The sequence below is a fragment of the Cyclopterus lumpus genome, chromosome 23, assembly GCF_009769545.1.
Source record: "Cyclopterus lumpus isolate fCycLum1 chromosome 23, fCycLum1.pri, whole genome shotgun sequence".
Classification (NCBI taxonomy): domain Eukaryota; kingdom Metazoa; phylum Chordata; class Actinopteri; order Perciformes; family Cyclopteridae; genus Cyclopterus; species Cyclopterus lumpus.
In genome coordinates this window covers 16,873,365-16,900,431 of record NC_046988.1, presented here as the reverse complement: position 1 = coordinate 16,900,431, position 27,067 = coordinate 16,873,365, and the positions used below count along the sequence as shown (strand labels likewise).

Genomic DNA, 27,067 nt, shown 5'->3' with positions numbered 1-27,067 from the left:
GTGAAACCCGCTCCACTTCCTGTTCCCCTCGTGATGTGGTTCCTCCAGAGCCGGCCGCTCCGAGGTCGCTGTACGCCGTGAACGCCACCGCGTCCGCCGTGACGTTGCTGTGGACCGAGGACGGCGTGGTGGACCACTACCAGGTCCTCTGCAGAGCCACCGGCACGGAGCTCAAGGTACGCGTGTAACGGACTGAGGAGACCTTAACCTTTTATCTATTCACAGTAAGAATTATTATTATTAATTACAGTTTAAGAGATTTCTTACGGTGTAAACATTTAAAGTCTATTGATTCATAAGATTACGGTTTGAATAAAGCAGGATACTATCCTTTATGTATTTATTTATTCATGTTTTTACTTATTTAGGTATTTATTATTTTATGTATTTGCTTATTTATTTATTTGTTTATTTATGTATTTATGTATGTGTGTATTTGCTTATTCATTTATTACTTTACTATACTTACTTATTTATTTGTATGTATTACTTTATTCATATTAAGAATAATAAGACAAAGAAACAGTTTGATTCAGGTTAAATAAAATAGAAAATTCAAATAAAAGGAACAGATTTTTGGTCAATAATAAAAGTGTATCTGAGGCGAAGCAGGATGATTAATAATAATAATGTTAATATTAATAATAATCCCAATGTCTCCCTCCACAGACCCGCGAGCCTCAGACCTGCAGCTCCCACGTGGTCACGGTCTCCGGCCTGAAGCCCTCGTCCTCCTACAACTGCACCGTCACCAGCTTCAGCTACAGCACGGCCAGCAAGCCGGCGCACATCACCATCAGCACCGCCGGTACCGGGGCCCTTAAGGGGCCCTTATCTCACCTGGGCGCTTATCTCCCCTGGGCCCTTATCTCACCTGGGCCCTTATCTCACCTGGGCCCTTATCTCACCTGGGGCCCTTATCTCACCTGGGCCCTTATCTCACCTGGGGCCTTATCTCACCTGGGCCCTTATCTCCCCTGGGCCCTTATCTCACCTGGGCCCTTATCTCACCTGGGGCCCTTATCTCACCTGGGCCCTTATCTCACCTGGGGCCTTATCTCACCTGGGCCCTTATCTCCCCTGGGCCCTTATCTCACCTGGGCCCTTATCTCACCTGGGCCCTTATCTCACCTGGGGCCCTTATCTCACCTGGGGCCTTATGTCACCTGGGCCCTTATCTCACCTGGGCCCTTATCTCACCTGGGCCCTTATCTCACCTGGGGCCTTATGTCACCTGGGCCCTTATCTCACCTGGGCCCTTATCTCACCTGGGCCCTTATCTCACCTGGGGCCTTATGTCACCTGGGCCCTTATCTCACCTGGGCCCTTATCTCACCTGGGGCCTTATGTCACCTGGGCCCTTATCTCACCTGGGCCCTTATCTCACCTGGGCCCTTATCTCACCTGGGCCCTTATCTCACCTGCGGCCTTATGTCACCTGGGCCCTTATCTCACCTGGGCCCTTATCTCACCTGGGGCCCTTATCTCACCTGGGCCCTTATCTCACCTGGGGCCTTATGTCACCTGGGCCCTTATGTCACCTGGGCCCTTATCTCACCTGGGCCCTTATCTCACCTGGGCCCTTATCTCACCTGGGGCCCTTATCTCACCTGGGCCCTTATCTCACCTGGGCCCTTATCTCACATGGGCCCTTATCTCACCTGGGGCCCTTATCTCACCTGGGCCCTTATCTCACCTGGGGCCCTTATCTCACCTGGGGCCTTATGTCACCTGGGCCCTTATCTCACCTGGGCCCTTATCTCACCTGGGCCCTTATCTCACCTGGGGCCTTATGTCACCTGGGCCCTTATCTCACCTGGGCCCTTATCTCACCTGGGCCCTTATCTCACCTGGGCCCTTATCTCACCTGGGGCCTTATGTCACCTGGGCCCTTATCTCACCTGGGCCCTTATCTCACCTGGGCCCTTATCTCACCTGGGCCCTTATCTCACCTGGGGCCTTATGTCACCTGGGCCCTTATCTCACCTGGGCCCTTATCTCACCTGGGGCCTTATGTCACCTGGGCCCTTATCTCACCTGGGCCCTTATCTCACCTGGGCCCTTATCTCACCTGGGGCCTTATGTCACCTGGGCCCTTATCTCACCTGGGCCCTTATCTCACCTGGGGCCTTATGTCACCTGGGCCCTTATCTCACCTGGGCCCTTATCTCACCTGGGGCCCTTATCTCACCTGGGGCCTTATGTCACCTGGGGCCTTATGTCACCTGGGGCCTTATCTCACCTGGGCCCTTATCTCACCTGGGCCCTTATCTCACCTGGGGCCTTATCTCACCTGGGCCCTTATCTCACCTGGGGCCCTTATCTCACCTGGGCCCTTATCTCACCTGGGGCCTTATGTCACCTGGGCCCTTATCTCACCTGGGCCCTTATCTCACCTGGGCCCTTATCTCACCTGGGCCCTTATAACATTTCTACTTCACTGTTTTCTTCAATATCTACCAAGCTGGTGAGATTAAAACACTTCCTGTGGGGTTTTCACAATAAAAGCCTACTTAAAAGGCAGGTGGAAGGATTTTATTTAGTGAATGTGAACTGATGGATGGTAGCGCTGTGGACAAGATCTTTATGAATTTAGGCGACATGATGACTCGTTGTTTCTGCAGCGAAGGAGATGAACCCGAGCGTGGCCGCCATCTCGGCTCTGGCCGTCCTCAGCTTCCTGCTCCTCAGCCTGCTGGTCCTGCTGCTGCTGATCCTCCGCAAGAAGCACCTGCAGATGACCAGGTACACCACCTTCACCACCTTCACCACCTTCATCACCTTCACCACCTTCACCACCTTCATCACCTTCACCACCTTCACCACCTTCATCACCTTCACCACCTTCACCACCTTCACCACCTTCACCACCTTCATCACCTTCACCACCTTCACCACCTTCACCACCTTCACCACCTTCACCACCTTCATCACCTTCACCACCTTCACCACCTTCATCACCTTCACCACCTTCACCACCTTCACCACCTTCATCACCTTCACCACCTTCACCACCTTCATCACCTTCACCACCTTCACCACCTTCACCACCTTCACCACCTTCACCACCTTCACCACCTTCACCACCTTCACCACCTTCACCACCTTCACCACCTTCACCACCTTCATCACCTTCACCACCTTCACCACCTTCATCACCTTCACCACCTTCACCACCTTCACCACCTTCACCACCTTCACCACCTTCACCACCTTCACCACCTTCATCACCTTCATCACCTTCACCACCTTCACCACCTTCACCACCTTCATCACCTTCACCACCTTCATCACCTTCACCACCTTCACCACCTTCATCACCTTTACCACCTTCATCACCTTCACCACCTTCACCACCTTCATCACCTTCATCACCTTCACCACCTTCACCACCTTCACCACCTTCATCACCTTCATCTTCATCACCTTCACCACCTTCATCACCTTTACCACCTTCATCACCTTCACCACCTTCACCACCTTCATCACCTTCATCACCTTCACCACCTTCACCACCTTCACCACCTTCACCACCTTCATCACCTTCACCACCTTCATCACCTTCACCACCTTCACCACCTTCATCACCTTCACCACCTTCACCACCTTCATCACCTTCACCACCTTCACCACCTTCATCACCTTCACCACCTTCACCACCTTCACCACCTTCATCACCTTCATCACCTTCACCACCTTCACCACCTTCATCACCTTCATCACCTTCACCACCTTCACCACCTTCATCACCTTCATCTTCATCACCTTCACCACCTTCACCACCTTCATCACCTTCATCTTCACCACCTTCACCACCTTCACCACCTTCATCACCTTCATCTTCATCATCTTCACCACCTTCACCACCTTCATCACCTTCATCTTCACCACCTTCACCACCTTCATCACCTTCATCTTCACCACCTTCATCACCTTCATCACCTTCATCTTCACCACCTTCATCACCATCATCTTCACCACCTTCATCACCTTCATCTTCACCACCTTCACCACCTTCATCACCTTCATCTTCACCACCTTCACCACCTTCATCACCTTCATCTTCACCACCTTCATCACCTTCACCACCTTCATCACCTTCATCACCTTCATCACCTTCACCACCTTCATCTTCACCACCTTCACCACCTTCACCACCTTCACCACCTTCATCACCTTCATCTTCACCACCTTTACCACCTTCACCACCTTCACCACCTTCATCTTCACCACCTTCACCACCTTCATCACCTTCATCACCTTCACCACCTTCACCACCTTCACCACCTTCACCACCTTCATCACCTTCACCACCTTCACCACCTTCACCACCTTCATCACCTTCACCACCTTCACCACCTTCACCACCTTCATCACCTTCACCACCTTCACCACCTTTACCACCTTCATCACCTTCATCACCTTCACCACCTTCATCACCTTCACCACCTTCATCACCTTCATCACCTTCACCACCTTCATCACCTTCACCACCTTCACCACCTTCACCACCTTCATCACCTTCACCACCTTCATCACCTTCACCACCTTCATCACCTTCATCACCTTCATCACCTTCACCACCTTCATCACCTTCACCACCTTCATCACCTTCACCACCTTCACCACCTTCACCACCTTCATCACCTTCATCACCTTCACCACCTTCACCACCTTCATCACCTTCACCACCTTTACCACCTTTACCACCTTCATCACCTTCACCACCTTCATCACCTTCACCACCTTCATCACCTTCACCACCTTCACCACCTTCATCACCTTCACCACCTTCATCACCTTCACCACCTTCATCACCTTCATCACCTTCATCTTCACCACCTTCATCACCTTCATCACCTTCATCACCTTTAGCACCTTCACCACCTTCACCACCTTCATCACCTTCACCACCTTCATCACCTTCACCACCTTCACCACCTTCACCACCTTCATCACCTTCATCACCTTCATCTTCACCACCTTCACCACCTTTACCACCTTCATCACCTTCACCACCTTCATCACCTTCACCACCTTCATCACCTTCACCACCTTCACCACCTTCACCACCTTCATCACCTTCATCACCTTCATCTTCATCACCTTCACCACCTTCATCACCTTCACCACCTTCACCACCTTCACCACCTTCACCACCTTCACCACCTTCATCACCTTCACCACCTTCATCTTCACCACCTTCACCACCTTCATCACCTTCATCTTCACCACCTTCATCACCTTCACTACCTTCATCTTCACCACCTTCACCACCTTCACCACCTTCACCACCTTCACCACCTTCACCACCTTCATCACCTTCACCACCTTCATCTTCACCACCTTCACCACCTTCATCACCTTCATCTTCACCACCTTCATCACCTTCACCACCTTCATCTTCACCACCTTCATCACCATCATCTTCACCACCTTCACCACCTTCATCACCTTCATCTTCACCACCTTCACCACCTTCATCTTCACCACCTTCATCACCTTCACCACCTTCACCACCTTCATCTTCACCACCTTCACCACCTTCACCATAGACTTAAAATGTGGTTTAAGGGGTTTAAGGGGACTGTTTTTTTTTTCACCTTCATCACCTTCATCACCTTTAGCACCTTCACCACCTTCACCACCTTCATCACCTTCACCACCTTCATCACCTTCACCACCTTCACCACCTTCACCACCTTCATCACCTTCACCACCTTCATCACCTTCACCACCTTCACCACCTTTACCACCTTCATCACCTTCATCACCTTCACCACCTTCACCACCTTCACCACCTTCACCACCTTCATCACCTTCACCACCTTCATCACCTTCACCACCTTCACCACCTTTACCACCTTCATCACCTTCATCACCTTCACCACCTTCACCACCTTCACCACCTTCACCACCTTCACCACCTTTACCACCTTCATCACCTTCATCACCTTCACCACCTTCATCACCTTCACCACCTTCATCACCTTCATCACCTTCACCACCTTCATCTTCACCACCTTCACCACCTTCATCACCTTCACCACCTTCATCTTCACCACCTTCACCACCTTTACCACCTTCACCACCTTCACCACCTTCATCACCTTCACCACCTTCATCACCTTCACCACCTTCATCTTCACCACCTTCATCTTCACCACCTTCACCACCTTCACCACCTTCATCACCTTCATCACCTTCATCACCTTCACCACCTTCATCTTCACCACCTTCACCACCTTCACCACCTTCATCACCTTCATCTTCACCACCTTTACCACCTTCACCACCTTCATCTTCACCATCTTCACCACCTTTACCACCTTCACCACCTTCATCTTCACCACCTTTACCACCTTCACCACCTTCATCTTCACCACCTTCACCACCTTCATCACCTTCATCTTCACCATCTTCACCACCTTTACCACCTTCACCACCTTCATCTTCACCACCTTCACCACCTTCACCACCTTCATCACCTTCATCTTCACCACCTTTACCACCTTCACCACCTTCACCACCTTCATCTTCACCACCTTCATCACCTTCATCACCTTCACCACCTTCATCTTCACCACCTTCACCACCTTCACCATAGACTTAAAATGTGGTTTAAGGGGTTTAAGGGGACTGTTTTTCAACGCGGCACATTTCTTACAATAAAAAAAAATCCTGTGGCACACCAACACCCAAAAAGTTACAAAATGTCACGTTGTAGCATAATAGAGCACTTTAGCTACTTCGTTAACCGCATCAGGGCTCGTTCACAATGGCTCAGAATGTGTTATATGGGGACTCAGAATGTGTTATATGGGGACTCAGAATGTGTTATATGGGGACTCAGAATGTGTTATATGGGGACTCAGAATGTGTTATATGGGGACTCAGAATGTGTTATATGAGGACTCAGAATGTGTTATATGGGGACTCAGAATGTGTTATATGGGGACTCAGAATGTGTTATATGAGGACTCAGAATGTGTTATATGGGGACTCAGAATGTGTTATATGAGGACTCAGAATGTGTTATATGGGGACTCAGAATGTGTTATATGGGGACTCAGAATGTGTTATATGGGGACTCAGAATGTGTTATATGGGGACTCAGGGGACTCAGAATGTGTTATATGAGGACTCAGAATGTGTTATATGGGGACTCAGAATGTGTTCCATCACATTCTATCAAACCGTAGTTCCGTTATTTTCCGCTCACTTCCTGTCTTTTCTGACCAGTCATCAGATATTTGTGACTTCCTCAAACTCTTGTGTTTCTTTGTTTTCTGTTTCAGAGAATGCGGCGCAGAGACCTTTGTGAACTTTGCTTCGTTTGAAAGAGACGGGAAGCTTCCTTATAACTGGTAGGCTCCTCCTCCTCTGTCTACCCGTTGTCCTCCATAGGGACGCCCGTTGTCCTCCATAGGGACGTCCGTTGTCCTCCATAGGGACGCCCGTTGTCCTCCTTAGTGATGCCCGTTGTCCTCCATAGGGACATCCGTTGTCCTCCATAGGGACGTCCGTTGTCCTCCATAGGGACGTCCGTTGTCCTCCATAGGGACGTCCGTTGTCCTCCATAGGATGCCCGTTGTCCTCCATAGGTACGCCCGTTGTCCTCCATAGGGACGCCCGTTGTCCTCCATAGGGACGTCCGTTGTCCTCCATAGAATGCCCGTTGTCCTCCATAGGTACGCCCGTTGTCCTCCATAGGGACGCCCGTTGTCCTCCATAGAGACGCCCGTTGTCCTCCATAGGGACGCCCGTTGTCCTCCATAGGGACGCCCGTTGTCCTCCATAGGGAAGCCCGTTGACCTCCTTAGTGACGCCCGTTGTCCTTCATAGAGACGTTCGTTGTCCTCCATAGAGATGCCCGTTGTTCTCCATAGTGATGCCCGTTGTCCTCCTTAGGGACGTCCGTTGTCCTCCTTAGTGACGCCCGTTGTCCTCCATAGAGATGCTCGTTGTCCTCCATAGTGACGCCCGTTGTCCTCCATAGGGACGCCCGTTGTCCTCCATAGGGACGTCCGTTGTCCTCCATAGGGACGTCCGTTGTCCTCCTTAGTGACGCCCGTTGTCCTCCATAGGGACGCCCGTTGTCCTCCATAGAGACGCCCGTTGTCCTCCATAGAGATGCTCGTTGTCCTCCTTAGTGACGCCCGTTGTCCTCCATAGGGACGTCCGTTGTCCTCCTTAGTGACGCCTGTTGTCCTCCATAGGAACGTCCGTTGTCCTCCATACGGACGCCCGTTGTCCGCCATAGAGATGCTCGTTGTCCTCCATAGTGACGCCCGTTGTCCTCCATAGGGACGTCCGTTGTCCTCCATAGTGACGCCCGTTGTCCTCCATAGGGACGTCCGTTGTCCTCCATAGTGACGCCCGTTGTCCTCCATAGGGACGTCCGTTGTCCTCCTTAGTGACGCCTGTTGTCCTCCATAGGAACGTCCGTTGTCCTCCATACGGACGCCCGTTGTCCGCCATAGAGATGCTCGTTGTCCTCCATAGTGACGCCCGTTGTCCTCCATAGGGACGTCCGTTGTCCTCCTTAGGGACGTCCGTTGTCCTCCTTAGTGACGCCCGTTGTCCTCCATAGAGATGCTCGTTGTCCTCCATAGTGACGCCCGTTGTCCTCCATAGTGACGCCCGTTGTCCTCCATAGGGACGTCCGTTATCCTCCATAGGGACGCCCGTTGTCCTCCATAGAGACGCCCGTTGTCCGCCCGTTGTCCTCCATAGGGACGCCCGTTGTCCTCCATAGGGACGCCCGTTGTCCGCCCGTTGTCCTCCATAGAGACGCCCGTTGTCCGCCCGTTGTCCTCCATAGGGACGCCCGTTGTCCGCCCGTTGTCCTACATAGGGACGCCCGTTGTCCGCCCGTTGTCCTACATAGGGACGCCCGTTGTCCTCCATAGTGACGCCCGTTGTCCTCCATAGGGACGCCCGTTGTCCGTCCGTTGTCCTCCATAGGGACGTCCGTTGTCCTCCATAGTGACGCCCGTTGTCCTCCATAGGGACGCCCGTTGTCCTCCATAGGGACGTCCGTTGTCCTCCATAGTGACGCCTGTTGTCCTCCATAGTGACGCCCGTTGTCCTCCATAGAGACGCCCGTTGTCCTCCATAGGGACGCCCGTTGTCCTCCATAGAGACGCCCGTTGTCCTCCATAGGGACGCCCGTTGTCCGCCCGTTGTCCTCCATAGGGACGCCCGTTGTCCTCCATAGTGACGCCCGTTGTCCTCCTTAGGGACGCCCGTTGTCCGCCCGTTGTCCTCCATAGTGACGCCCGTTGTCCTCCATAGGGACGCCCGTTGTCCGTCCGTTGTCCTCCATAGGGACGTCCGTTGTCCTCCATAGTGACGCCCGTTGTCCTCCATAGGGACGCCCGTTGTCCGCCCGTTGTCCTCCATAGGGACGCCCGTTGTCCTCCATAGGGACGTCCGTTGTCCTCCATAGTGACGCCCGTTGTCCTCCATAGGGACGCCCGTTGTCCTCCATAGAGACGCCCGTTGTCCTCCATAGGGACGCCCGTTGTCCGTCCGTTGTCCTCCATAGGGACGCCCGTTGTCCTCCATAGGGACGTCCGTTGTCCTCCATAGTGACGCCCGTTGTCCTCCATAGTGACGCCCGTTGTCCTCCTTAGGGACGCCCGTTGTCCGCCCGTTGTCCTCCATAGTGACGCCCGTTGTCCTCCATAGGGACGCCCGTTGTCCTCCATAGTGACGCCCGTTGTCCTCCTTAGGGACGCCCGTTGTCCGCCCGTTGTCCTCCATAGTGACGCCTGTTGTCCTCCATAGGAACGTCCGTTGTCCTCCATACGGACGCCCGTTGTCCGCCATAGAGATGCTCGTTGTCCTCCATAGTGACGCCCGTTGTCCTCCATAGGGACGTCCGTTGTCCTCCTTAGGGACGTCCGTTGTCCTCCTTAGTGACGCCCGTTGTCCTCCATAGAGATGCTCGTTGTCCTCCATAGTGACGCCCGTTGTCCTCCATAGTGACGCCCGTTGTCCTCCATAGGGACGTCCGTTATCCTCCATAGGGACGCCCGTTGTCCTCCATAGAGACGCCCGTTGTCCGCCCGTTGTCCTCCATAGGGACGCCCGTTGTCCTCCATAGGGACGCCCGTTGTCCGCCCGTTGTCCTCCATAGAGACGCCCGTTGTCCGCCCGTTGTCCTCCATAGGGACGCCCGTTGTCCGCCCGTTGTCCTACATAGGGACGCCCGTTGTCCGCCCGTTGTCCTACATAGGGACGCCCGTTGTCCGCCCGTTGTCCTCCATAGTGACGCCCGTTGTCCTCCATAGGGACGCCCGTTGTCCGTCCGTTGTCCTCCATAGGGACGTCCGTTGTCCTCCATAGTGACGCCCGTTGTCCTCCATAGGGACGCCCGTTGTCCTCCATAGGGACGTCCGTTGTCCTCCATAGTGACGCCCGTTGTCCTCCATAGTGACGCCCGTTGTCCTCCATAGAGACGCCCGTTGTCCTCCATAGGGACGCCCGTTGTCCTCCATAGAGACGCCCGTTGTCCTCCATAGGGACGCCCGTTGTCCGCCCGTTGTCCTCCATAGGGACGCCCGTTGTCCTCCATAGTGACGCCCGTTGTCCTCCTTAGGGACGCCCGTTGTCCGCCCGTTGTCCTCCATAGTGACGCCCGTTGTCCTCCATAGGGACGCCCGTTGTCCGTCCGTTGTCCTCCATAGGGACGTCCGTTGTCCTCCATAGTGACGCCCGTTGTCCTCCATAGGGACGCCCGTTGTCCGCCCGTTGTCCTCCATAGGGACGCCCGTTGTCCTCCATAGGGACGTCCGTTGTCCTCCATAGTGACGCCCGTTGTCCTCCATAGGGACGCCCGTTGTCCTCCATAGAGACGCCCGTTTCCTCCATAGGGACGCCCGTTGTCCGTCCGTTGTCCTCCATAGGGACGCCCGTTGTCCTCCATAGGGACGTCCGTTGTCCTCCATAGTGACGCCCGTTGTCCTCCATAGTGACGCCCGTTGTCCTCCTTAGGGACGCCCGTTGTCCGCCCGTTGTCCTCCATAGTGACGCCCGTTGTCCTCCATAGGGACGCCCGTTGTCCTCCATAGTGACGCCCGTTGTCCTCCTTAGGGACGCCCGTTGTCCGCCCGTTGTCCTCCATAGTGACGCCCGTTGTCCTCCATAGGGACGCCCGTTGTCCGCCCGTTGTCCTCCATAGTGACGCCCGTTGTCTTCCATAGGGACGCCCGTTGTCCGCCCGTTGTCCTCCATAGAGACGCCCGTTGTCCGCCCGTTGTCCTCCATAGGGACGCCCGTTGTCCGCCCGTTGTCCTCCATAGGGACGCCCGTTGTCCGCCCGTTGTCCTCTATAGAGACGCCCGTTGTCCGCCCGTTGTCCTCCATAGTGACGCCCGTTGTCCTCCATAGGGACGCCCGTTGTCCGCCCGTTGTCCTCCATAGAGACGCCCGTTGTCCTCCATAGGGACGCCCGTTGTCCGCCCGTTGTCCTCCATAGAGACGCCCGTTGTCCGCCCGTTGTCCTCCATAGTGACGCCCGTTGTCCTCCATAGTGACGCCCGTTGTCCTCCATAGTGACGCCCGTTGTCCTCCATAGTGACGCCCGTTGTCCTCCATAGGGACGCCCGTTGTCCGCCCGTTGTCCTCCATAGTGACGCCCGTTGTCCTCCATAGTGACGCCCGTTGTCCTCCATAGTGACGCCCGTTGTCCTCCATAGGGACGCCCGTTGTCCTCCATAGGGACGCCCGTTGTCCGCCCGTTGTCCTCCATAGAGACGCCCGTTGTCCGCCCGTTGTCCTCCATAGTGACGCCCGTTGTCCTCCATAGGGACGCCCGTTGTCCTCCATAGGGACGCCCGTTGTCCGCCCGTTGTCCTCCATAGGGACGCCCGTTGTCCGCCCGTTGTCCTCCATAGAGACGCCCGTTGTCCGCCCGTTGTCCTCCATAGTGACGCCCGTTGTCCTCCATAGTGACGCCCGTTGTCCTCCATAGGGACGCCCGTTGTCCGCCCGTTGTCCTCCATAGGGACGCCCGTTGTCCGCCCGTTGTCCTCCATAGAGACGCCCGTTGTCCGCCCGTTGTCCTCCATAGGGACGCCCGTTGTCCGCCCGTTGTCCTCCATAGGGACGCCCGTTGTCCGCCCGTTGTCCTCCATAGAGACGCCCGTTGTCCGCCCGTTGTCCTCCATAGAGACGCCCGTTGTCCGCCCGTTGTCCTCCATAGTGACGCCCGTTGTCCTCCATAGGGACGCCCGTTGTCCGCCCGTTGTCCTCCATAGGGACGCCCGTTGTCCGCCCGTTGTCCTCCATAGAGACGCCCGTTGTCCGCCCGTTGTCCTCCATAGGGAAGCCGGTTCACCGGCGGCTGCATGAAGCATTAACTCTGTGTTCTAATGTGACGCTCGACTAACGGAGCTCCATGTTCTCCTCCTGCCGTCTGCGTGTCTTTGTGTTTTTATTCCATTGTTTGTTTGAACCCCTTCAGGCGAAGAAGCCTCTTTGCCTTCCTTACTCTCCTGCCATCCTGCCTCTGGACTGACTATCTGTTGGCTTTTTATATTAACCCCTGGTAAGTAAGCCAAAGACACTTCACTTCAGGGTCTGAGCAGAGCCACAGCCCTCAGTACGGATCTTGATCCAGACCTAAAGGAGGTCTGGATCAAGAACTATATGAGGGCTAGTGATCTTCAGTCTTCCATGAAAAGAGCAAAACCAACTGCTGATGCTAACTGCTGATGCTAACTGTTGATGCTAACTGCTGATTCTAACTGCTGATGCTAACTGTCTGGTGTCTGCATGCCGTCTGTCCTTCAGTTTGTAGTGCAGCTGTTAGCGTAGCTTCTATGTGATATTTTATGATATGATAGCCGTAGATGTTATTAACGTGCATGTTGATGGTTAGAGAAACCTCCATATCCAAGTCGACGATTTGTGATCCGGAGGTCTGAAATGGTAAGAAGGATGAAGACTAAACGATAGATACGTGTAAATATAAGAAAGCTGCATGTCTGTTCATTAAGTGAAGGAATCAAATCTCTGAGCATGATATTGCTGCTAGTTTATTATTATGAATATTATTTTAAAGCTCTGTTCTGGAGGGTTTGACCGATGGATGGTTCCATAGGCACTTTAATTGGAAGTTTATGGCTGACAATAATCACATAGTCATGTTTGCACAAAACTAACATTTTGAATTCATGTACAATTTTTTTTCCGTACTTTGCAAAATAAAACTGCATTGTCAAATAATGTAGAACCTAATGTGAAATTTACTTTTTATTTTCCAGTTTGCAGATAATTGTGCCACATTTAAATTGTATCTAAATATCCTAATTTAATTCCTGATTATTCAGAATTGATACGAGAACTTTTGTGACATTTTTGATTGGAATTAAATCAATCATAAAAAATAAAAAAAGCCAATTACATTTCTGCAAAACTTAAAAAATAAATGTTTTATAATAAATAAATATATGTTGGTTTTTATTACAATTTTATTATAATACAAAACACACAGAAAATACATTAATGGAAAAATTACCTTTTTCATTTGATTTTGTGATTTATTTATTTTAGATGTTACAAAGTAAATTGAATGGAATGAAATTGACTTAATGTTGATATTTCAGCCATTGACTTCCATACTTTTCATTAAAACTGATTTGACTTTTTTGTCTGACCACTGAATACAGCCGGTGTCACAAAATAAACCCTGAATATAATAATGATTTACTTCTCCATATTTAATCAGCAAATTTCAAAGGATATAATATTTCATTAAGAATTAAAACAAATCAGCATCAATAAAGTCTTGAAACCCACATCGGTCAAACCCTGAAGTCTAAATGTTATTAAGTGTAATTTATTATGAAATATTTAATATTTAATGAAATATAGTCTTCACCATGTTTGTGTTTTAGGAGCAAGACGGCGCTAAAGAAACGGAAGCTGACGAGGTAACGAGACTAAAAGGCTGCATGCGACTCATGTGTTCATGTGTTCATGTAGTCATGTGTTCATGCGTTCATGTAGTCATGTGTTCATGTGTTCATGCGTTCATGTGTTCATGCGTTCATGTAGTCATGTGTTCATGTAGTCATGTGTTCATGTGTTCATGCGCTCATGTAGTCATGTGTTCATGTGTTCATGCGTTCATGTAGTCATGTGTTCATGCGTTCATGTAGTCATGTGTTCATGTAGTCATGTGTTCATGCGTTCATGTAGTCATGTGTTCATGCGTTCATGTAGTCATGTGTTCATGCGTTCATGTAGTCATGTGTTCATGTAGTCATGTGTTCATGTGTTCATGTAGTCATGTGTTCATGCGTTCATGTAGTCATGTGTTCATGTGTTCATGTAGTCATGTGTTCATGTGTTCATGCAGTCATGTGTTCATGTAGTCATGTGTTCATGTGTTCATGTAGTCATGTGTTCATGTAGTCATGTGTTCATGTGTTCATGTAGTCATGTGTTCATGTAGTCATGGAGTCATGTGTTCATGTAGTCATGTGTTCGTCCGTTCATGTGTTCATGTAGTCATGTGTTCATGTGTTCATGTAGTCATGTGTTCATGCGTTCATGTAGTCATGTGTTCATGCGTTCATGTAGTCATGTGTTCATGTAGTCATGTAGTCATGTGTTCATGTGTTCATGTAGTCATGTGTTCATGTAGTCATGTGTTCATGTAGTCATGTAGTCATGTGTTCATGTGTTCATGTAGTCATGTGTTCATGTAGTCATGTGTTCATGTAGTCATGTGTTCATGTGTTCATGTGTTCATGTAGTCATGTGTTCATGTGTTCATGTAGTCATGTGTTCATGTGTTCATGTAGTCATGTGTTCATGTAGTCATGTGTTCATGCGTTCATGTAGTCATGTGTTCATGTAGTCATGTGTTCATGTGTTCATGTAGTCATGTGTTCATGTAGTCATGTGTTCATGTGTTCATGTAGTCATGTGTTCATGTAGTCATGTGTTCATGTGTTCATGTAGTCATGTGTTCATGTGTTCATGTAGTCATGTGTTCATGTAGTCATGTGTTCATGCGTTCATGTAGTCATGTGTTCATGTGTTCATGTAGTCATGTGTTCATGTGTTCATGTAGTCATGTGTTCATGTGTTCATGTAGTCATGTGTTCATGTAGTCATGTGTTCATGCGTTCATGTAGTCATGTGTTCATATAGTCATGTGTTCATGTGTTCATGTAGTCATGTGTTCATGTAGTCATGTGTTCATGTAGTCATGTGTTCATGTGTTCATGTAGTCATGTGTTCATGTAGTCATGTGTTCATGTGTTCATGTAGTCATGTGTTCATGTAGTCATGTGTTCATGTAGTCATGTGTTCATGTGTTCATGTAGTCATGTGTTCATGTAGTCATGTGTTCATGCGTTCATGTGTTCATGTAGTCATGTGTTCATGTAGTCATGTGTTCATGTGTTCATGCGTTCATGTAGTCATGTGTTCATGTGTTCATGTAGTCATGTGTTCATGTAGTCATGTGTTCATGTAGTCATGTGTTCATGCGTTCATGTAGTCATGTGTTCATGCGTTCATGTAGTCATGTGTTCATGCGTTCATGTAGTCATGTGTTCATGTAGTCATGTGTTCATGTGTTCATGTAGTCATGTGTTCATGTAGTCATGTGTTCATGTAGTCATGTGTTCATGTGTTCATGTAGTCATGTGTTCATGCGTTCATGTAGTCATGTGTTCATGCGTTCATGTAGTCATGTGTTCATGTAGTCATGTGTTCATGTGTTCATGTAGTTATGTGTTCATGTGTTCATGTGTTCATGTAGTCATGCGTTCATGTGTTTATGTAGTCATGTGTTCATGTGTTCATGTAGTCATGTGTTCTTGTAGTCATGTAGTCATGTGTTCATGTAGTCATGTGTTCATGTAGTCATGTGTTCTTGTAGTCATGTAGTCATGTGTTCATGTGTTCATGTGTTCATGTGTTCATGTAGTCATGTGTTCATGTGTTCATGTAGTCATGTGTTCATGTAGTCATGTGTTCATGTAGTCATGTGTTCATGTGTTCATGTAGTCATGTGTTCATGCGTTCATGTAGTCATGTGTTCATGCGTTCATGTAGTCATGTGTTCATGTAGTCATGTGTTCATGTGTTCATGTGTTCATGTAGTTATGTGTTCATGTGTTCATGTGTTCATGTAGTCATGTGTTCATGCGTTCATGTAGTCATGTGTTCATGCGTTCATGTAGTCATGTGTTCATGTAGTCATGTGTTCATGTGTTCATGTGTTCATGTAGTTATGTGTTCATGTGTTCATGTGTTCATGTAGTCATGTGTTCATGTGTTCATGTAGTCATGTGTTCATGTGTTTATGTAGTCATGTGTTCATGTAGTCATGTGTTCATGTGTTCATGTGTTCATGTAGTTATGTGTTCATGTGTTCATGTGTTCATGTAGTCATGTGTTCATGTGTTCATGTAGTCATGCGTTCATGTGTTTATGTAGTCATGTGTCCTCCTCCGCTTCAAAACATTGGTACTTGCGTACCGTGCTGCGAACAGATCATGTCTGGTCTACACCCAGGACATGGTCTAACCTCACACCAGGACATGGTCTAACCTCACATCCAGGACATGGTCTAACCTCACATCCAGGACATGGTCTAACCTCACACCCAGGACATGGTCTAACCTCACATCCAGGACATGGTCTAACCTCAAACCCAGGACATGGTCTAACCTCACATCCAGGACATGGTCTAACCTCACACCCAGGACATGGTCTAACCTCACACCAGGACATGGTCTAACCTCACATCCAGGACATGGTCTAACCTCACACCCAGGACATGGTCTAACCTCACACCCAGGACATGGTCTAACTTCACACCAGGACATGGTCTAACCTCACATCCAGGACATGGTCTAACCTCACACCCAGGACATGGTCTAACTTCACACCAGGACATGGTCTAACCTCACACCCAGGACATGGTCTAACCTCACATCCAGGACATGGTCTAACCTCACACCCAGGACATGGTCTAACCTCACACCCAGGACATGGTCTAACCCAGGACATGGTCTAACCTCACACCCAGGACATGGTCTAACCTCACACCCAGGACATGGTCTAACCTCACATCCAGGACATGGTCTAACCTCACACCCAGGACATGGTCTAACCTCACACCCAGGACATGGTCTAACCTCACACCCAGGACATGGTCTAACCTCACATCCAGGACATGGTCTAACCTCACACCCAGGACATGGTCTAACCTCACACCCAGGACATGGTCTAACCTCACACCCAGGACATGGTCTAACCTCACACCCAGGACATGGTCTAACCTCACACCCAGGACATGGTCTAACCTCACACCCAGGACATGATCTAACCTCACACCCAGGACATGGTCTAACCTCACACCCAGGACATGGTCTAACCTCACATCCAGGACATGGTCTAACCTCACATCCAGGACATGGTCTAACCTCACACCCAGGACATGGTCTAACCTCACACCAGGACATGGTCTAACCTCACATCCAGGACATGGTCTAACCTCACACCAGGACATGGTCTAACCTCACACCAGGACATGGTCTAACCTCACACCCAGGACATGGTCTAACCTCACATCCAGGACATGGTCTAACCTCACACCCAGGACATGGTCTAACCTCACACCCAGGACATGGTCTAACCCAGGACATGGTCTAACCTCACACCCAGGACATGGTCTAACCTCACACCCAGGACATGGTCTAACCTCACATCCAGGACATGGTCTAACCTCACACCCAGGACATGGTCTAACCTCACACCCAGGACATGGTCTAACCTCACACCAGGACATGGTCTAACCTCACACCCAGGACATGGTCTAACCTCACATCCAGGACATGGTCTAACCTCACACCCAGGACATGGTCTAACCTCACACCCAGGACATGGTCTAACCTCACACCCAGGACATGGTCTAACCTCACACCCAGGACATGGTCTAACCTCACATCCAGGACATGGTCTAACCTCACATCCAGGACATGGTCTAACCTCACACCCAGGACATGGTCTAACCTCACACCAGGACATGGTCTAACCTCACATCCAGGACATGGTCTAACCTCACACCAGGACATGGTCTAACCTCACACCAGGACATGGTCTAACCTCACACCCAGGACATGGTCTAACCTCACATCCAGGACATGGTCTAACCTCACACCCAGGACATGGTCTAACCTCACACCAGGACATGGTCTAACCTCACACCCAGGACATGGTCTAACCTCACACCAGGACATGGTCTAACCTCACACCCAGGACATGGTCTAACCTCACACCAGGACATGGTCTAACCTCACACCAGGACATGGTCTAACCTCACACCCCAGCCCGTTCACTTCTCTCGGCTTCTGCCAATCAGCTTGTAGCTCCTTCACTTCGAGCTAAACACTCAACAAACTAAAAACACATCTTAGTGACTATACCTTGAATAGGGAAGGTAGAGCCGTAGTAGCACTCTAGTAGCACTTAAATGTCTCTTACTGATAGCACTTTGTAGTTTAACACTTTAGCAGCACTTAAATGTCTCTTACTGATAGCACTTTGTAGTTTAACACTTTAGTAGCATTTAAATGTCTCTTACTGATGGCACTCTGTAGTTTAACACTTTAGCAGCACTTAAATGTCTCTTACTGATAGCACTTTGTAGTTTAACACTTTAGTAGCACTTAAATGTCTCTTACTGATGGCACTCTGTAGTTTAACACTTTAGCAGCACTTAAATGTCTCTTACTGATAGCACTCTGTAGTTTAACACTTTAGCAGCACTTAAATGTCTCTTACTGATAGCACTCTGTAGTTTAACACTTTAGCAGCACTTAAATGTCTCTTACTGATAGCACTTTGTAGTTTAACTTTATTGAAGAAATTGTACTTTCTTGATTCTTGTTGTTCTGAGTTTGGACTCATGGTTTAATGCACTTATTGTAAGTCGCTTTGGATAAAAGCGTCAGCTAAATGACATGAAATGTAATGTAATGTGTTCATGCGTTCATGTAGTCATGTGTTCATGTAGTCATGTGGTCATGCGTTCATGTAGTCATGTGTTCATGTAGTCATGTGTTCATGTAGTCATGTGTTCATGTGTTCTTGTTGTCATGTGGTCATGCGTTCATATAGTCATGTGGTCATGCGTTCATATAGTCATGTGTTCATGTAGTCATGTGTTCATGTGTTCTTGTAGTCATGTGGTCATGCGTTCATGCGTTCATGTGTTCATGTAGTCATGTGGTCATGCGTTCATGCGTTCATGTGTTCATGTGTTCTTGTTGTCATGTGTTCATGCGTTCATGTAGTCATGTGGTCATGCGTTCATGTAGTCATGTGGTCATGTGTTCTTGTAGTCATGTGGTCATGCGTTCATATAGTCATGTGTTCATGTGTTCATGTAGTCATGTGGTCATGCGTTCATGTGTTCATGTAGTCATGTGTTCATATAGTCATGTGGTCATGCGTTCATGTAGTCATGTGTTCATGTGTTCATGTAGTCATGTGGTCATGTGTTCATGTAGTCATGTGGTCATGTGTTCATGTAGTCATGTGTTCATGCGTTCATGTGTTCATGTAGTCATGTGTTCATGTGGTCATGTGTTCATGTGTTCATGTGTTCTTGTTGTCATGTGTTCATGCGTTCATATAGTCATGTGGTCATGTGTTCATGTAGTCATGTGTTCATGTGTTCTTGTTGTCATGTGTTCATGTGTTCATGTAGTCATGTGGTCATGTGTTCATGTAGTCATGTGGTCATGTGTTCATGTAGTCATGTGTTCATGCGTTCATGTGTTCATGTAGTCATGTGTTCATGTGGTCATGTGTTCATGTGTTCATGTGTTCTTGTTGTCATGTGTTCATGCGTTCATATAGTCATGTGGTCATGTGTTCATGTAGTCATGTGTTCATGTGTTCTTGTTGTCATGTGTTCATGCGTTCATATAGTCATGTGGTCATGTGTTCATGTAGTCATGTGTTCATGTGTTCTTGTAGTCATGTGTTCATGCGTTCATGTAGTCATGTGTTCATGTGTTCATGTTGTGTATTTGTGTGTTTATGTAGTCATGTTCATGTTTTGTATTTGTGTGTTAATGTGTTCATGTAGTCATGTGTTCATGTTGTGTATTTGTGTGTCTATTTAATCATGTGTTCATGTTGTGTGTTTGTGTTTATTTAGTCATGTGTTCATGTTGTGTATTTGTGTGTCTATTTAATCATGTGTTCATGTTGTTTATTTGTGTGTTTGTGTGTTTATTTAGTCATGTGTTCATGTTGTGTATTTGTGTGTTCATGTTGTGTGTTCATGTGTTCATGCGACTCATGTGTCCATGCGTATATGTAGTCATGCATTCATGTAGTCAAGTGTTCATGTGTTCATGTGTATATGTGTGTTTCATGTGTTTATGTTGTGTATTTCTGTGTTTATGTTGTGTATTTGTGTGTTCATGTGTTTGTGTTCATGTGTTCATGCTGTGTATTTGTGTGTTTATGTAGTCATGTTCATGTTTTGTATTTGTGTGTTAATGTGTTCATGTAGTCATGTGCTCATGTAGTCATGCGTTCATCTAGTCATGTGTTCATGTGTTCATGAGTTAATATGTTCATGTGTTCATATAGTCATGTGTTTATGCAGTCATGTGTTCATGTTGTGTATTTGTGTGTCTATTTAATCATGTGTTCATGTTGTGTGTTTGTGTATTTATTTAGTCATGTGTTCATGTTGTGTATTTGTGTGTTCATGTTGTGTGTTCATGTGTTCATGCGACTCATGTGTCCACGCGTATATGTAGTCATGCATTCATGTAGTCAAGTCTTCATGTGTTCATATGTTCATGTTGTGTATTTGTGTGTTTATGTTGTCTATTTGTGTGTTCATGTGTTTGTGTTCATGTGTTCATGTTGTGTATTTGTGTGTTTATGTAGTCATGTGTTCATGTTTTGTATTTGTGTGTTTATGTAGTCATGTGTTCATGTTTTGTATTTGTGTGTTTGTGTGTTTATTTAGTCATGTGTTCATGTTGTGTATTTGTGTGTTCATATTGTGTGTTCATGTGTATGTGTCCATGCGTATATGTAGTCATGTAGTCATGCGTTCATGTAGTCAAGTGTTGTATATGTGTGTTTCATGTGTTTATGTTGTGTATTTGTGTGTTCATGTGTTCATGTTGTGTATTTGTGTGTTCATGTGTTCATGTTGTGTATTTGTGTGTTTATTTATTCATGTGTTCATGTTTTATATTTGTCTTTTTATGTGTGCACATGTTCATATGTTCATGTTGTGTTTTTGTGTTCATGTTGTGTATTTGTGTGTTTATTTATCACTTTGTAAATCCTGTTTTTAAAGGTGCTAAATAAATAAAGTTATTATTATTTAGTCATGTGTTTATGTGTTTGTGTCCATGTGTTCATGTTCTGTGTGCATTTGTTTATGTAATGTAGTCATGTGTTCATATTGTGTATTTGTGTGTTCATGTCGTGTATTCGTGTGTTTATGTAGTCATGTGTTCATGTTGTGTGTTTGTGTGTTCATGTGTTCATGTTGCGTGTTCATGTGTTTATGTAGTCATGTGTTCATGTGTTCATGTTGTGTGTTCATGTGTTCATGTTGCGTGTTCATGTGTTCATGTTGCGTGTTCATGTAGTCATGTGGTCATATTGTGTATTTGTGTGTTCATGTTGTGTATTCGTGTGTTTATGTAGTCATGTGTTCATGTGTTCATGTTGTGTGTTTGTGTGTTCATGTTGCATGTTCATGTAGTCATGTGGTCATGTTGTGTATGTGTGTGTTTATGTTGTGTATTTGTGTGTTCATGTGTCAATGTTGTGTGTTCATGTAGTTATGTGGTCATGTCGTGTATTTGTGTGTTTATGTGTTCATTTTGTGTATTTGTGTGTCCATGTGTTCATGTTGTGTGTTCATGTGTTCATGTAGTCATGTGTTCATGTGTTCATGTTGCGTGTTCATGTGTTCATGTAGTCATGTGTTCATGTGTTCATGTAGTCATGTGTTCATGTGTTCATGTTGCGTGTTCATGTGTTCATGTGTTCATGTTGTGTGTTCATGTGTTCATGTTGTGTGTTCATGTGTTCATGTTGTGTGTTCATGTGTTAATGTTGCGTGTTCATGTGTTCATGTAGTCATGTGTTCATGTTGCGTGTTCATGTAGTCATGTGTTCATGTTGTGTGTTCATGTGTTCATGTTGTGTATTTGCTGCTGGCGCACTATTAACGACCTTCAGCCAGAAACTAATTAATTCCGCAGATCAAAGAGAAGAAGATTCATAAATGTACAATAAACCTGTTTCCATGTCGCTTTATAATATTGAATATTTATGATATACTATTTAATATCTAATATTTAATATTCAATAGCTAATATCTCATATGTAATATTTATGATATACTATTTAATATTTGTAAACATGAAGCGTTTGTTGTTGTTTCAGCCCCGTGCAGCTCGACGACTTCGACGCCTACTTCAAAGAAATGAGCAAAGACTCGGCCTACAAGTTCTCTCTGCAGTTTGAGGTAAGGCAGGTTTAAGTCAGGTTTAGAGCTGGTTTACAGCAGGTTTAAGTCAGGTTTAGAGCTGGTTTACAGCAGGTTTAGAGCTGGTTTACAGCAGGTTTAGAGCTGGTTTACAGCAGGTTTAAGTCAGGTTTAGAGCTGGTTTACAGCAGGTTTAAGTCAGGTTTAGAGCTGGTTTAAGTCAGGTTTAGAGCTGGTTTACAGCAGGTTTAGAGCTGGTTTACAGCAGGTTTAAGTCAGGTTTAGAGCTGGTTTACAGCAGGTTTAAGTCAGGTTTAGAGCTGGTTTAAGTCAGGTTTAGAGCTGGTTTACAGCAGGTTTAAGTCAGGTTTAGAGCTGGTTTACAGCAGGTTTAAGTCAGGTTTAGAGCTGGTTTAAGTCAGGTTTAGAGCTGGTTTACAGCAGGTTTAAGTCAGGTTTAGAGCTGGTTTACAGCAGGTTTAAGTCAGGTTTAGAGCTGGTTTACAGCAGGTTTAAGTCAGGTTTAGAGCTGGTTTACAGCAGGTTTAGAGCTGGTTTACAGCAGGTTTAAGTCAGGTTTAGAGCTGGTTTACAGCAGGTTTAGAGCTGGTTTAAGTCAGGTTTAGAGCTGGTTTACAGCAGGTTTAGAGCTGGTTTACAGCAGGTTTAAGTCAGGTTTAGAGCTGGTTTACAGCAGGTTTAAGTCAGGTTTACAATAGGTTTAGAGCTGGTTTAAGTCAGGTTTAGAGCTGGTTTAGAGCTGGTTTAAGTCAGGTTTAGAGCTGGTTTACAGCAGGTTTAGAGCTGGTTTACAGCAGGTTTAAGTCAGGTTTAGAGCTGGTTTACAGCAGGTTTAGAGCTGGTTTAAGTCAGGTTTACAGCTGGTTTACAGCAGGTTTAGAGCTGGTTTACAGCAGGTTTAAGTCAGGTTTAGAGCTGGTTTACAGCAGGTTTAAGTCAGGTTTACAATAGGTTTAGAGCTGGTTTAAGTCAGGTTTAGAGCTGGTTTAGAGCTGGTTTAAGTCAGGTTTAGAGCTGGTTTACAGCAGGTTTAGAGCTGGTTTACAATAGGTTTAGAGCTGGTTTACAATAGGTTTAGAGCTGGTTTAAGTCAGGTTTAGAGCTGGTTTACAGCAGGTTTAAGTCTGGTTTACAGCAGGTTTAGAGCTGGTTTACAATAGGTTTAGAGCTGGTTTAAGTCAGGTTTAGAGCTGGTTTAAGTCAGGTTTAGAGCTGGTTTACAGCAGGTTTAGAGCTGGTTTACAATAGGTTTAGAGCTGGTTTAAGTCAGGTTTAGAGCTGGTTTACAGCAGGTTTAGAGCAGGTTTAAGTCAGGTTTAGAGCTGGTTTACAGCAGGTTTAGAGCTGGTTTAAGTCAGGTTTAGAGCTGAGCTGGTTTAAGTCAGGTTTAGAGCTGGTTTAAGTCAGGTTTAGAGCTAGTTAAAGCTGGTTTAAAGCTCGGTTTCACACCTCTATGGGTTTTCAGGAGCTGAAGAGTGTCGGTCTGGATCTTTCCCATGATGCAGCTGACCTGCCCGTCAACAGGCCCAAGAACAGATACACCAACATCCTTCCCTGTGAGTCGCTGACCGCAAAGCATTCTGGGGGAAAGAGGACGAACCTCGCAAAACTAAAGAACTCCATGAATATTAAGAGAAACTTGATTAATTACAAATCAAACAAATCCGATTCATTGATGAAAGTCACATGATTTTAAAACAAGTCAAACAGAACATTTAAATCTTTAATTCTTTCCCTCCAGACGACTTCAGTCGGGTGAATTTGATCTCGATGCACAACGATGAAGGTTCAGACTACATCAACGCCAACTACATACCTGTGAGTTATTATGAGATATATTCATTTATATATAAATACAAATTTATTCATGAATATATAATACATACATATTTATATTTATATATATACAAACATAAATATATAAATATTTATATATGTATATATACAAAAATAAATATATATAATTATATATAATCATGTATTTATACATATATTCATAAATATATATATTTATACATATATGTATAATTATATATATTTATTTATACATAAATATTTATAAATATAAATATATTTATTTATACATATATACATTAATGTATATATATATATAAAAGATAAAAGAAATATATATAAATATACGATTTATAAAGATGTAAATCTTCTGTAATGAAAATAACTGAAGAAATATGTTTCTAAATCCAACTAAGAAAAAGTCAAATTAAACATAATCAATATAAAAAAAGTATTAATATTAATAGAAAACATGAATTGTTCCTAAATAAGTCAAAAATAGCAGAAGATTTATTAAATTCAGCCTTCAAGTTTGACTAAAATCGATAAATTAAGTAAAAACATTGAATTCAAGAATTAAAGATTAGTAAAAGGGATTTATTCAATAATTATAGTGAATTTACTAAATTCAAGTATAAAAAGAATTTGTCATGGCGGGTTGCGCAACATTGGACAATAACATTAAACAATCAACAACAATCAACACAATGCAAGAATTGAAACTGAAATTGAATATAAAATGTCAAATGTTACATGTATAACGTACAGTTTACTGTATATTATTGTAATATTAATCAGTTCATTAGTGAATTGTACAATTGTAGTTTATATATATATATTTATATTGTATATATACTATAAAGAGTATACAACCCTAAACTGTAAAGTAACTGAGGCAAGTAAAAAGTACTGGAGTAGAAGTACATGAAGTAGAAAGTAATACTTCCTCTCAGTGTATATGATACTAATAATATCAGACTTTATTTCCTGTGTCTGTATTTGTTTATGACAGTAAAAGTGTGTTTTTGTACCTTCAGGGCTACAAGAACACAAACGAGTACATCGCCACCCAGGGGCCGCTGCCGGAGACCCGCAACGACTTCTGGAAGATGGTTCTGCAGCAGAGGAGCACGATCGTGGTCATGTTGACGCAGTGCAGCGAGCGCAGGAGGGTGGGTGGTGGCTTATAGTACAAATACATATACATAGAGATATATATCTATATATACATATACATATGTATATATACATATAGATATACATATATACGCATATATATGTATATATATATATATATGTAGATAACATATATATATACATATGTATGTATGATTTTTTGGGCTGCACGGTGGTGTAGTGGCTAGCACTGTCGCCTCACAGCAAGAGGGCCGTGGGTTCGATTCCCGGTCGGAGCGGTCCTTCTGTGTGGAGTTTGCATGTTCTCCCCGTGGCAGCGTGGGTTCTCTCCGGGCTCTCCGGCTTCCTCCCACAGTCCAAAGACATGCTGCAGGTTAATTGATCTCTAAATGTCCCATAGGTGTGAATGTGAGAGTGAATGGTTGTATGTCCCTACATGTGCCCTCGATGGACTGGCGGCCTGTCCAGGGTGTCCCCTGCCTTCGCCCTATATCAGCTGGGATAGGCTCCAGCGCCCCCTAATGAGGATAAGCGGTATTGAAAATGGATGGATGGATGGAAATGGATATATATAAATATACGTATATATACCTCTGTGTTGTGTTCCAGGTGAAGTGCGACCACTACTGGCCGTTCACAGATGAGCCCGTGATGTACGGAGAGCTCAGTGTGGAGATGCTGTCGGAGTCGGAGTCTCCAGAGTGGACCATCAGGAAGTTCAGACTGGGATACGTGAGTTTCTCAACCTCCGGTTCGGGGTCCTGTTCTCGGGTCTCGGCTGCGGGTTCACCCTCTCGCTGGTCTTTGTCTCCCCCTGCAGGCCGACGAGTCTCAGGACGTCCTCCACCTGAACTACACTTCGTGGCCCGACCACGGCGTCCCCACCGTCAACGCCATCGAAAGCATCCTGCAGTTCGTTCACATAGTCCGTCAGCAGGCCAACCGGACCAGAGACCCCATCATCGTCCACTGCAGGTGGAGTCTGTGGGGGGTTAGGAGTCTGTGAGGGTCAGGACTATGTGAGGGTCAGGAGTCTGTTGGGGGTTAGGACTCTGTGAGGGTCAGGACTATGTGAGGGTCAGGAGTCTGTTGGGGGTTAGGACTCTGTGACTCTGTCAGAAGTCTGTTGGGGATCAGGACTCTATGGGGGGTTAGGACTCTGTGGGGTTCAGGCAAGGCTTCTCTAGTCTTAACCAGGTTTAAGATAACCTGGTTTAAGTTAACCAGGTGTACCGTCTGTGCTGCAGTGCTGGAGTGGGCCGGACCGGGACCTTCATCGCTCTGGACCGCCTCATGCAGCACATCAGGGAACACGAGTTCGCAGACATCCTGGGGATGGTGTCCGAGATGCGCTCGCACCGCCTGTCCATGGTCCAGACTGAGGTGAGAGGGACTCACCTGTCCCCCCTGAAGCCGCTCTCTGATTGGAGGGCCGGTGTCCCCCCTGAAGCCGCTCTCTGATTGGTTGTTCTGTCTGCAGGAGCAGTACGTGTTCATCCACCAGTGCGTCCTGTTGATGTGGAAGAAGAAGAAGCAGCAGTCCGTCACCTCTGATGTCATCTACGAGAACGCCAGCAAGACATAAAGATGGAGGCTCCT

General features: G+C 46.6%; 2 protein-coding genes across 2 annotated transcripts in view; both read left to right on the top strand.

Moving 5' to 3' along the window:
- Window positions 1-2,505, top strand: part of LOC117726536 (receptor-type tyrosine-protein phosphatase O-like) — a 31,985-nt gene extending 29,480 nt beyond the window's left edge. The window contains exons 13-15 of the mRNA XM_034526865.1: window positions 49-176; window positions 670-808; window positions 2,465-2,505. Coding sequence (XP_034382756.1) covers window positions 49-176; window positions 670-808; window positions 2,465-2,505 — 308 coding nt within the window. The remainder of the gene's footprint in view (window positions 1-48; window positions 177-669; window positions 809-2,464) is intronic.
- Window positions 73-27,067, top strand: part of LOC117726445 (receptor-type tyrosine-protein phosphatase O-like) — a 27,686-nt gene continuing 691 nt past the window's right edge. The window contains exons 1-14 of the mRNA XM_034526736.1: window positions 73-224; window positions 670-808; window positions 2,625-2,745; window positions 7,299-7,367; window positions 12,473-12,556; window positions 13,908-13,943; window positions 22,474-22,555; window positions 24,003-24,093; window positions 24,279-24,355; window positions 25,369-25,503; window positions 26,078-26,200; window positions 26,289-26,443; window positions 26,716-26,851; window positions 26,949-27,067. The exon at window positions 26,949-27,067 is cut by the window's right edge and continues 6 nt beyond it. Coding sequence (XP_034382627.1) covers window positions 2,633-2,745; window positions 7,299-7,367; window positions 12,473-12,556; window positions 13,908-13,943; window positions 22,474-22,555; window positions 24,003-24,093; window positions 24,279-24,355; window positions 25,369-25,503; window positions 26,078-26,200; window positions 26,289-26,443; window positions 26,716-26,851; window positions 26,949-27,053 — 1,206 coding nt within the window. The 5' untranslated portion in view covers window positions 73-224; window positions 670-808; window positions 2,625-2,632 and the 3' untranslated portion in view covers window positions 27,054-27,067. The remainder of the gene's footprint in view (window positions 225-669; window positions 809-2,624; window positions 2,746-7,298; window positions 7,368-12,472; window positions 12,557-13,907; window positions 13,944-22,473; window positions 22,556-24,002; window positions 24,094-24,278; window positions 24,356-25,368; window positions 25,504-26,077; window positions 26,201-26,288; window positions 26,444-26,715; window positions 26,852-26,948) is intronic.